General features: G+C 41.4%; 1 protein-coding gene across 7 annotated transcripts in view; it reads right to left on the bottom strand.

Annotated features, from left to right (window-relative positions):
* Positions 1-12,906, bottom strand: part of MCTP2 (multiple C2 and transmembrane domain containing 2) — a 121,504-nt gene that overhangs the window by 81,784 nt on the left and 26,814 nt on the right. For 5 of the 7 annotated variants that reach the window (XM_075764207.1, XM_075764206.1, XM_075764211.1 and 2 more), the window contains 3 exons: positions 3,919-4,061; positions 3,043-3,119; positions 1,749-1,860 (listed from right to left, as the gene is read on the bottom strand). In XM_075764207.1, coding sequence (XP_075620322.1) covers positions 1,749-1,860; positions 3,043-3,119; positions 3,919-4,061 — 332 coding nt within the window. Of the gene's footprint in view, positions 1-1,748; positions 1,861-3,042; positions 3,120-3,918; positions 4,062-11,064; positions 11,198-12,906 lie in introns of those variants that run through there. The other 2 variants (XM_075764212.1, XM_075764216.1) reach the window with 2 other exon arrangements.

The raw sequence follows: 12,906 nt of genomic DNA, 5'->3' as shown, positions 1-12,906 counted from the left end.
ACCAAAAATACCTGCATTGCACCAAAAACCCCAGGAAATTAAAAAAAGTAATCAAGAATAAAAAGTGGAAGGACCCAGAGCCATTACTAAGAAACATGGCTTGTACTTTTGGTGCCATCTGGTTCTACAGTAAGCTAATTTAAAAAGGAAAAAAATCATCTTGCTGTTAAGTGCTAATGCGGACAGAGCCATTTCACTATTCTGATTCCACTGGAAATGGCTGAGCAATTTGCATTTGAAATATGAGGGCTTAAAACGTCGTCTTTAAAAAAATTACAGTGTGCACCAACTCTTCTATCATCTGCACTTTGAATGTTAACTAAGCACCCAAGAGTACCAAAAGCTGCTACTTTAAAGCAACGTATTTTCTGTCTCACTAGCTAGGTCTACTTTAGCCCATGCCTTCCTAAAAATCCCAGAAGAATTCCTGAGGTTCTTTTGGCTAAACTGCTTTTTTGCTAAAGTAACTTCATGTCTTTGCTTCACCCCTTCCTGCAATCGTGTTGGCACGTGTGCCAACAACACTCTCTTGTACAAGCCAGAGGGGGAATTCACATCCCAGATCAAAGCCATCTCGTAATATAGATATGTAAATACAACAACAGTGGTTTGAATGTTGTCCTTAAGCTTTTAAACGATCACATATTGAGGTAGAAATAACTCTACAGTTATCTTGAGATTTTACAATTCTCAGAGAGGCAACTATTTGAAAAATAAATAATGAACAGCAGACATCCCACATTAGCTATTTCTTATTTTGCTTTCCAACCCCTTGAAACATTTACGTTTCTATAAATAGTCCCATTCAGACTGGAATTCCATACCTATAATTCAATAATGTGCTGTAAACAGAAACTTTCATACTAGACTATATAGAAAACTTGTAGGAATATTTCCTCTTTACATATGTATTACACATATTTAAAATTAGCTCTGGTTTTCAAGCCAGTCCCAGTAAACGCCTGATCTTGGCTTTTCCCTGTCCCTTGCTGGCCAGGAGCAAGATGAGTTCATCAACACAGGTATGCTCCACACTGTGTAAAAGAACAGTAGGAATCCTGAAAAAAATGAAAACAAAAGCAAAAAAAACCCACATGCAGGACCTGAAATTTAAAACCTATCAGCTTCAGTTGTGCTGTTCCCAGTCTCTTCCCAGGTTCTTCTGGGTTTCTAGCATCATTAAATGCACCATATTTCAGCATCAGGAGCCAAGTCAGTCAAAAAACTGTCTGTAGCAAAATCAGGGATTTTACAAGCAATCTCTTCCTCTCAGCCAGTCTGCTCCTCTGCAGGACTGGTGCAGTTTAAATCCTAACATCAAATCCCTGCTTTTAGATTTCACACAGATATGTTTTATCATTGTCATAAAAAAAAGAGAAAGAAAATAAAAAGAATAACTTTTTTCTTTTTTTTAAACTCCTAGGTGGAAATCAGAAGGTAGTATGCCCTGGGATAGCAATCAAAGCAGGTAGGGTTCATACATTCTGAACGTTGCAGTGATGGATACCACGCTCCCGATACACGGACAGCACTGCCACAGTGCACAGAACCATCCAGCTACAGATGTCCACACAACTTTTACGGGTTTGTTTGGTTTTTTTTTTTAAAGTTACGATCTATCTCAATCTCAGAATTGAGTCTCAGAGGATGAAAATAAAGGTGGCATTTCCCAGTAAATCAGATTATGCCAACTTTCCCCCCCACACACACACATTCCAGCTACAAATTGGATTTCCTAAGCCACTTACATTTCTCTTGAAGTCTCCTTGCTTGACTGCTAGGCTCAAGTTTAATACAATCACTCCCATGTCATCTTCTAAACTGTTGGGATCTTCCAGTTTTAAAACCTGTTCAGTAGTTCTACAAGCAGCAAAAAAGATGTGCATTTATTGACTCCAGTTATCTCGAGTTCATTATTAAAGGTCACGCTGAGCTGTGCAAATTTCAGCTTCTTGTCTGAAATTCCCCATATTGAGTTTAAATGTTAAAACGTGAAAACTGAAGGGTTCCTTCTTAGTTCTGACAAAATACACCACCCTTTTAATAACAGAGCCTAGTGTTTATACAGCATTGCTTAATACCCATAACTCCCCATATGCAGATGCATGCTGAATTGAGTTACTACTACCTCTGCTTCAGGGAGTGACAGGGAAACTCATCCAAGTGAATTTTCTAACATTAATGGCTGGGATTTGACTCACAAAACCTGTGTTCTGCCTTACCTCCATGTATATTTAATCTCCCTCCATGACTCGGTTCCCTCTTTGAAAACAGGAATGCTGGTATTTACCTGGTGGCACTATCTCACAAATAAATTCATTAATGTTCCTAGAAATTTGGATACAACAGCCATGGGAGCTATAATATACCCATACAGGGAAAACTCATTTTCTATTAAAAAAAAAAAAAAAAAAAAAAAAGTTGCACAGCAAGGGAGTATAAAAAGAGAGAACTAAAACTTGAATTCCTGGCTTTCAGCTCCACATTGAGACCCAGCAGCAGCAGACAAAAGGCGCAGGGCTTGCCTCTGCACTAAATCAGGGCCAGATGCAGCTGCCGTGGGGATGGATGGCTGCGGGGGGAGGCTGGAAACGGGGCGCTCGCAGCCAGCCAGGCAAACCGCTCCCCAGCCCAATTATATGCATTAAAAGGCACCCCGCACTACGTGGGGCTAAGAAGGGGTCTCAACCTTCTCCCCCCCTTTCTTCTTCCACCTCCATAAATTATTCTGGTGTAGCTCTCCCTAAACAATGCCGCATAGAGAAACTCTTATTCTTATTCCTAGACATGAAAAGGAAAGGGTGCCTTCTGCTGAACTGGGCTCCATCCAGGTTGGATTTGAATCCAGTACGTAACGCCGGATAAACACACGTGCATACAGGATTTCTCTCAAGCCATTTCTTTTAAAATGCGCTCCCCACCCTTCTGTCAAACTAAGTTTTGATGAATAAACAAATTCCAAGCTACAGCAAAAACATTGTTTTTTTCCTATGTTTCTCAATTAAGCTGCATTAATAAACTTTAATTAAACAAACACATTACCTATTGAGTTCAAGTTCACCAAGCGCTACAAATGCCGAACCCATGAAGTCTGAAGAGGTTAAATCTCGATCGTACACCTGATAGCAAAATAAAATAAATATTTCCAATTTTTACATCATAAGCCAATTGTATCCCAACTGATAAAAGAACAGATATTTTAAGCCCTTTCAGTTCAATTTTGTATTTGAAAGATCAAAGCGTAGATATAATTGAGGGATAATTTTCCATCTCCCTGCTTTAATTTGTATTTTTAAGTAAATATTTAAACAGCATTTTGAAAGTATCTTCTTAATATTATGTAAACAGAGACAGGCGTGCTGCTGTGGATCGCGCGGGTTCCTTTATGCTCTGCGCAATAGCATAATGAAACACTGCACAAAAATCAGGTACTTCTGGTTACAGATGTTTTAGCAATTAGTGCTCGCAACTGGTAGCTTGCAGTTCTGGTAACTGTAACGTTACTCATAATGAGAAAAGGCTTTGCTACTTGTCACAGCTGCATCCCAGGTAATAATTCTGTTCAACCCAGCCAAATTACACTCTTAAAACGTGCTTATGAAACCGCTATTGGTTTCACTGAGCTTGCACAAGCACGGTAAGAGCGAGCAGAATTTAACTCCATAGCTTTAAACAGAGCCAGTCAAGGAGTTTTATTTCAACTTGGGTTCTTTTTTGCAGACGGAAAGCAAAACACGCGAGTAAAATCTGGAAGAGACACATGTGCATTTTAATTTGAAATTACTGAAACTCTTAAACCGGATCGTGTTTTATGTTACACTGCTACAGTGAATAAAAATCAATACATTTCTAAAGTTGGGTAAATATTTCTTTTAAGCAAGTATTTTCACCTTTCAAAAATCTAAACCCAAAACTTACCTTGATCCAGAGTTTTTGATCGAGGGTCTGTACAGGCAGCACAACAGTCTCATCCCAAACTGGGTTGAGGTTCTTGTAGACTACCTTACTTTTGTATAGAGTTTTCCCATTCAGTTTAAACTTCACATAGGGGTCACTTGTACCTGCGATAATTAATAAAAAAAAATAGATTAGCACTGCCCCTGCATAGCCCCACAATCTTAACCTATATTTTCATAAAATAGTAAACAACAATAATAAATGGTAATGACTTTATATATACATGCATATACTTAATTACCTATATAAGAATCACTAGTTTATGCAGAAATTCTATTGAACAGAACCAGAAAGTTGCCTGAAAGCATGCAAGAAAAATTCTTCCTAGTTTGCTTGATCTCCACTGTGTTATTCTTAAAGAATGTTAATTATTCTTTAGCAATTTAGCTCACATTTTAATTTGGGAAAAGAGCAAACAGAAGCAGGGATGAAGAACGATTTACAGGCCAACTAACAACACAGACAGTGGAAGAGAGAAAATGTGATCCTGTGACTATGAATATATAAAAAGACCAAAACTCAAAAGCATTGTAACTTGGATTGGAGCTCCAAGGAAACCAGTAACAATAGCTAAAATACCCGTCAGGATTTCATCACTTCCCAATTTACTTAAAACCAAATCTGAAGTTTCAGTGAAAAAATCCTGACTTTATTCACCAGCTTGGGATAAAAACCACATACAGAATAGAGTCTGTAAAGACAAACAAACAATATTCAGGTAACACATTTTTTAATCCAAGTGGCACATTTTGCCATGGCAATAATGTCCCATATTTTTTATTGAGCAGATTTCCACGGACAGAGCGTGAGGCTCGTGCCACTCGGCAGCAATAGAAAGACTTGCAGCTGTCAAAGGAAAAGAGAAGAGGGAATCAACTTTTTATTATTGTTATTAAACCAGTGGCATCTGCACTAACACCAACCACTGTGCAGGACACCAAACAAAAGGGGAACAAGGTACATGAAGGATTTAACTAGATGGTTGATTTGGTAATGCATACAGACTGCAAAAAAAAATTTAATCTCACAAGCTGCAAATAAGGGAAAGAATAAAACTGAGGTGTAGCAGCATATACAATTAACTGATCTCAGATGCCATTCGTCTGTCATAATCAATATTTTCTGTATTATTGTCTGTATATTTGGAATTAAACTTCTCTCCTAACGGTTTAATGTCATGAGAAGAATAACAGCTAACGCGACGGTCCTGGCTGCCCCCCAGCCTGCAGTGTGGGCTGCCGGCAGGGAAAGACTCCGACTCCTACACCAGACTTCACATGTTCAGAAATAATCTCAGCCTGGCCCCTCCGGTTCCCATTGAGATACTGGCCGACAAACACGTAGCAGTTCAGGATAGCCCGGCGTAAAAACCAATACTCAGTCTTATCAGTACTTTGATGAAACGGTGACAATGTGGAAATCCATATTTAAATATCCTAAGCTCTGATCAGTGTTATGTCAAGACAGACTTAGACTCAAGAAAAAATAGGTATGTGTTAGCATCTATTTGGAATTACATAGTACTGTGAAGAACTGTGCCCCTGGGACATCCGGAATTATCTTCAAGAATTACAGAAAGTTTTTATTCTGTTTAATTTCAAAAGGGAAGACTCCCAGAGTCCTGTCCAATTCTGCGCATAAGGGGTGTTTCATTCACAGAAGGAAAATATGGGTTGGTTTTCAAATACTACAACTGACCCTTTTCCTAAATAGTAATTGCCAAAAATCAACCTCTTTTTGTGAAAAATGCCGCAAACTTAAGACATTCATCTTCCTTGTTTTCTTAGAAAGAATAATAAAAAGGACCTGATCCAAAGCCAGGAAAGTTAGAGGGCAGCTTCTCATTGTTTTCAGTGGGTTAGGACTAGACTTTTTCACTGGACTGTTTCTCAGAACTATGATTATGCCTTTACATAAAACGTACCACTTAGAACCAGCACCCTTTCCACAAGTGGGAACACACAAATAAATCGTCACCCCACAACAGAGGCAGTAGCCCTCAGACGATACAGAATTTGAGAAATAACAGCACTGAGCTCTTTAGTGTTAATTCCTCCCAGCTCCAAAGATCCCAATTCCTTTCTCCTTTAAAAAGGAGAAAAAAAGAAATTAAAAAAAGAGAATTGGCTTTTATTCACAGGACAAGCAGGAGCAAGCTGCATTATTAGTAATAACATTAATAATAATGTCCACAACCTATTCTGTGCATGAAATAGCAACTGGACAAGACAAGGAAAGCAACTGATGAAATGAAAGCACGAAGAGGGCGACGGAGGCAGGTGGTGTATGCCCATAATCCATCTGCTTTTGGTACAGAAAACCCTTGAACGAGGGCAAAACCCAAAAAGAGAGAGAGAAAGAAGAGATAGAGAAAGCAAACGGCCAGCAAGTTCAATGCCTGCAAGTATAAAACTCCAAGCCCTTTCTCCAAGGATGGGAAGCAAGAAGACTACAGCTAAGTAAGCTTCTCAATCGCATTGTTGCTCTGAAAGCTTTCCAGGTTGTTATATCGTAAAGGAAATTAAAAGAGGGGGAAGGGCTGCCCAGCACTGCTCACGTGAGCCAGGCTTTAGCAATCATTCTCATCTATATATCTTTAAAAAAAAAGAGAATGTCTTCCTTAATGTTTACATATATTTTTATATAGAAAAACATATATGTATATAAAAGAAATATACATTTTTTCTATAAAATACATATTTATATAAAAACACATAAAAAATGGGGGGGAAGCTATAATAAAAAGAGGCCTTTAATTAAATAAGATTGCCACTCTGGGATCAGGCCTTCATGCTTGTCAGCTTAGTCTCAAAATAAACATCTCAAACCGGGGCCTCAGTGGTGTCACTTACTCCGGCAAGGCACACTGGGTAATCCCTCGCTATCTTGACAGCTACATAATGTTCAAACTGTTTCACGGGTGAACAGCGGCACTTGCGCGAAAGAAAATATTAATGCCGGGAATTAATAGAAAAAGGGATGATGGTTTACAAAAGCCAAACAAGGAAAAGGTGTCAAGTTAGTACCGGCGTTAATTGTTAGGGAAAATAATTGCGGAGGGGCACGGGTTTTGGCAGCGCTTGCCTGTCTGGCTGTCAGAGGGGTAACATCTCAACTAGGCAGGCGGGGAAAGGGGTCGGCGGCGCAGGAGCGTGGCTCACGGATCATACAAATGACGGGTTGACACCTCCGCGCTGGCAAACAGATGGACTTTCACCTCCGCGGCGGGAGCTGGCGCGCACGGAGGCTCGGTGGCCTTCGATCGGGTGGACCTGGATGGCCAGGAGAGAAATGATGGGGCTGGGTATGGCACCATGGCACCTTTTGGGGCTTTCAAGGCTTCCCCCAAGTTGTTCCTGGGATGTTGATGAAGCTCCTATATCTCTCTGGGTCAACAACATGCCCATTTCTGTTTTTCTTTAAGATGCCTCAGATGGCATCCAGGTGATCAGAACAGGTTAAAAAGGAGACAGGCAATGAGAAATCTGGAGAGGGACTGTTTACAAGGGCATGGAGCGATAGGACAAGGGGGAATGGCCTTCAGCTGAAGGAGGAGAGATTTAGATTAGATGTTAGGAAGAAATTCTTCACTCTAACAGTGGTGAGGCACTGGAACAGATTGCCCAGAGAAGCTGTGGATGCCCCATCCCTGGAAGTGTTCAAGGCCAGGTTGGATGGGGCTTTGGGCAACCTGGGCTAGTGGAGGGTGTCCCTGCCCATGGCAGGGGGTTGGAACTAGATGGGCTTTAAGTTCCCTTCCAATCTAAACCATTCTATGATAAATAAGCCAGGTGGACAAGCCCCACCTGATGGGATGAACAGCACAGACTGCAAATTATTGACTGCATTTAAATTCAAGGCTTGAAGGCTTCTGGATTCAAGATGGGAAAAGACATCTGCATCTATTAAAAGCTATTTATTAGAGACAATCTACAATCTAGCCAAAAGAGCACAACTTTTTTTGAAAAGTGCCTAGAGATTTTAGAGATCAACTGGTCTAAAAAAAGGATTTTATTTTTTTTATAATTTTCATTTAGACATGACAGGCACCCAATAATTTTCTTAGGAAGCCAGACCATTAAAAAAAAATATAACAAATAAAGCTTTTCAGCAGCCATTTCCTAGTGAAGGCAGAGTCAACTTTTAAGCACATGCACCCAGGCTCTTCTGCAGTGCAAGGTCTGAACCTGTTCATCTCGGTCACATCAGCTGTAGCCAAGTGTCAACGGGGTAATGCGAGGAGACTGATTATTCTAGAAAACAGTTGAGCATTTAGCCCAAGAAAAACACTTTTGTGCTGGGAAAAGCAAGGTGTGATGCTTCAGAGGTTAATGTAAATGTTACACAATGACAAGAAGGTTCTCACACAATAGAATATATGGACAAAATATATAAACCAAACAGGATTATCTGCCTCTCAGCTTAAAATAAACCCAGTAAGAGTAAAAAGAAAGAATGACCTCTAAAAAAAAATCATTCCATCATCCAAACCTGTTTTCCTATTAGAGAAAGAACATGCATTTCAGTGACACTCCCTTGAATTAATTTCTGTAACATCTTTTATACTTCTATTTTCTTCCACAAACGCTAAAAAGCAACGAGTGCAGGCAAACCAAACACCAGCTAAAAATCCGAGCAAGCTTCAGCGAGCAGAAGTTGCTGGGACGCAGTGGCAGGACAGGCTTTAGTAGCCCAAGAAACTGTTAATGGTGTTTTTAAATGGATACTGCTGCCCTCTAGCAGCTACCAAGAGATGTATCGCATCAACTGTGTTTAATACTACTACACACTTGCTTCATAATTAGAAAAAAACCCCAAACCAGAAGACGCGATATAATTTCAAGCCACACGCTATTTTATAGGTGTAAACTTACTGGAAATGTAGCGTATGAAACAAGTCTTGTTATATAAATAAATAAAAAAGTGACCACCAAGTCGACTTCAAATCCTGAAAAATCAAACAGCGTGAAATATAACCTAGACCATCTTAAGTTTTGGTTAAAATCCTAAATTTTCATCTGAAGAAGGAAATGAAGGATTTATTTTATATGCGCATAAAAAATAAATTTCTGAAAATCTCCCCAGAAATAGAATTACTGGAGTTATTTACAACAAGGAATAAAATACATTTTAAAATAGAACACATACTTTTCTTTTTAAGTGGAAAACCACTATATTCTTGTAGTGAAATAGCCGAGATCAAGGCTCAATGGGGAAATCGGGGGGGGGGGAAAGTATTTTGCTGGCAGGAAATTCAGGTAATTTTGGAAAGTTTTGTGCCCAGCTAGTTTTACATGACCAGATGGAAGAGAACCATTGCTTGGAAACAAGCATCACCAATAGGTTCCAAGGGAAAATAAACCAACAAACAAGAAAAAAAAAAACCCACAAACAAAAAGAACACCCAAACACCACAACAAAAAAACCAATAAACCCAAAAGACTGGAGAAGTGTGAAGAATGCATACAAAGCCACAGTTGATGAGAGGGGAATAAAGCCTGAATGGAACATGAATAGGATGAAAGAAGCGGATGCAGGATGTTCTATGCAACACACTTCAGAAATCATGTTTAAAAAACCAAACTAAAATAAACAGAGACAAAACCCAAGACCCTACCAAAACGCCATCAGTCCAGCTCAACATTGCATTCCCAGTCCGGGCTCAGGTATGGACGCACGGGAGGGCAGGAAGACAGGGTAAGAAGCCACTTTTATGTTAAACAGCCAACACTGAGGACCTTCGGTGTAAATAGCTGCATCTTCTTGTATTCTCAGTCTTTGGCCTAATAAAATCTCCTTACAGGGGTCCCAGAAAGACGCAGTGTGAGCCGTTAAACACACGCAGCTTCCCCCCCCCCAAAAGCCAGCTCTGACAGCTGATAGACGTTGAACAGGTTAAGAAACCTGTTATCTAAGTTACAGTTACCTACAAAAGAAGAGTCATAGGGTATTCTCTGGGTTCTACGTATTCTCTTCCCGGGCTGTCATTCCTATATTTCTTAATTTAACATTAATTTACCAAAGGTAGCTATGCATATAATGGATTGCTTTTGTTTGAACTCAATCTATTTTTCTGAAGTTCCTATCTCTGTGCATTCATTTCCCACAGCCAGTCCAGGAGGGATGCTCGCAGGGATCGCTGCGTATAAGGGCAAAGTTTCAGCCGCACGCGTTGCACTCCCAGGAACTGGACTTGGCACAGACAAATGCTCGCAGCACAAGCCCTTGTACGCAGAGCCACACAGGATCCAGAAAACATCAAAATAAGTACCCAGCACTATTCAAATTCTTAGCAGATGTAAATTAGCCATGATTACGCCTTTCAAAAAGAAGTGTGAAAAGTTGCCTAATACTTCTCAATCATTAATAAATCTGAAGGACTAATGATCTAATTGCAGATACCCTGAAAACAGAGAACGTCAAAATAATCAGCGTGTTTGCAGGGAGCGATTCAGTCTAATTGCTCTGAGCATTTGCTTTCCAAATAATGGACTTGCTCTAGGCTGACAACCGCCCAGCACAAACTCATCCCTCCCTCCAGCACCCTGGTATCAGCCAGCACAGACCCAGGCAGCAGATAGCCCAGAGCTACAAGCGGTGGGCTACTGCAGGTTCACTACTGCTTAAAGTTAAAAGGACACGTTATTCTGTCCCCCTCTCATTTTATTTTGCCCTTGGGAGACTGAACTTTGGCACAGCTCGCACTGATGTTAGGAGCTGCCCGTGCAGCACAGCCTCTCTGCCAGCTCCAGGAGCCCACCGGGACCCTCTGGCAGTGGGTGGTGTTAGATGTGAGACCAGATGATGCTGCTCTCTGGATGGGAGAGACGGGATGCTCCCAGCAAGACGACGGCACGTTCTGCACTACTGCAACCCGCCGCACATTCGGCTGCCTGTGTCGTGAGAGGAAAGAAAGGAGAGCAAAAGCAAAGTGCGGCAACAGGAAACAATAAGGGAAACCTGAGAGAAAGAAATAGAGAGACGGTGCACAAAGATCCTATAAAAATCTAGAAAGCACAAGACTATGTGAAAGACACACACAAAATTCAGGCTGGAGAAATGCAGCTGAGGGGGGAAAAAAAAAAGACAACAACCACAGCCACTCACCAGTTGACATCACATCCGAGAAATATATTCTTTCTTGCAACCACAGTGTTTAACAGATAAAAAAATATACTCAAGCTTTGAAAGTAAAGGATTTGGAAACAGGAGGGGCTTCTCACCCTTACAGGCACTCAAAACCCAGTTTCTGGGTTTTTTTATAGTGGTAGAGCTGGGTTTGTCAACTGAAGAAAGGTTACGCTGCCTTACAGCTGTTGCATCATGTTGCTGCTCAGTGTCACAGCGTCACCGTTGTGCAAAGGTGACTCGTACAGGCAGCAATGTGCACAGTCAGAGCATCTCAGAGCCGTAAGGAAGCAGGACATCTCAGATTGCATTAGACTGACTCAAACAAACATCAGGCAGCACCCTGCCCTGTGAAAGCAAACCAGCAAGTAGAAATAGGCTCCAGCCTCTCCCAGCTCAAATCGTGGGGAGATGGAAGTTGCAAGCTTCACAAAAAAGGCTCGACAAGGCCACAAACCCACTAAGGGTGCAAAAAAATGACAACGCTCAGAGCAGTGGTTATTAAGAACGCTTGATTTAAGTCAAATAAGATAATTATCTCTTTTCTGCAGAACTACCAAGGCTCCACAGATACATAATTAATAAATTTCTGCTTTCTTATTACTTAACAGTATTAAAACTACATAGATCACAAACTCCTTGCCATCACCGAGAAACATCATGTCATCTAGTAACAGTAACACTATAAAAAGTGCACAAAACCCCAAACTTTCGGCATTGTGTATATACACACACAGAGGTTTGGTGTTTGGTTCATCAGTTACAAGAAGTTACAAGAGTCCTGGGCTGATGGACTGCACCCCCTCTACGGAGAGCAGGTAGAAAGAGAGGGGCTGCAGAGAGTCAGGGACTGGAGAGACACAACAGACAAAAAACCAATGCAAGAGGCAAAAGGTGAAGAAAAAAGTAGGAAAGAGCAGATGTTAACAGGGATAATATTATGAAGAGGAAAAAAAAAGTAATAAAAATCTGGTAAAGTGAAGGAGAAATTTAAATCACACGAAAGGGAACATATCCTTGAAACAGCAGTACATAGCAAGTGAAAAAGTCTGGAAGTTGGGAAAAAAGTAGAGTCACATGTTGGTATTATAGCCTGTAGATATCAGAACTATTGCTCACCCTTACTCAGCCAAGTGCAATTAATTCCTACGTAATATCCGTTAAGCATATACTGAGTAAATTCAGGGAGAGCCCTGTGAATTTGCTGAGTAGAAGGAGTTTCCAGCAACAGCCGTTTTCAACAGCAGAAATATTTCTCCTTTGTTACACGCCTTACATTTATTTTTGTACGCTTACATACGCACGCAGATACGTACTTGCATTGGGTCAAAACAGAAGCAAAGACCGAACGCCAGTACGAGACACTTTACTCTGTCCGCTCCAATTCCGCTTAAAGCCGCGATAGAAGCTGAAACGCCCACTGTGGCTCACCGCATCCTCGCCGGGCTCCGGGGCTGCGGGACATGGGGCGGCAGAGGAAGGCGGCGGCTGAGCGGGGCCGGGGGTCTTTGGGCCGGGGGTCTTTGGGCCGGGGGTCCGCGGGCAGCGCTGGGACCGGCCGCGAGAGGGCACCAGCCGCCCGCGCTGCGGCACCTCCAGCCGCAGCCCCTCAGTCCTTCGGGGTAAAATCCAGAGGAAAAGTGCATGCACGAGTAAGAGGGCAGGACACCACGCTTAAGCGCCGTTTTCTTATCTTTGAGTTGATACAGACCGCTTTATTTGAATAAAAGCGGGACGTTGCTACTCCTACCCTAGGACCTTCAACACACTGCTGCCGAACCAGAGCGCTTTTCTTCACACAAGGCTGACCAGAGGTTTCAA

This window comes from Balearica regulorum, chromosome 12, assembly GCF_011004875.1.
Source record: "Balearica regulorum gibbericeps isolate bBalReg1 chromosome 12, bBalReg1.pri, whole genome shotgun sequence".
Lineage (NCBI taxonomy): Eukaryota > Metazoa > Chordata > Aves > Gruiformes > Gruidae > Balearica > Balearica regulorum.
The sequence above is the reverse complement of the archived record's forward strand: the minus strand, read 5'-3'. Positions and strand labels throughout refer to the sequence as shown.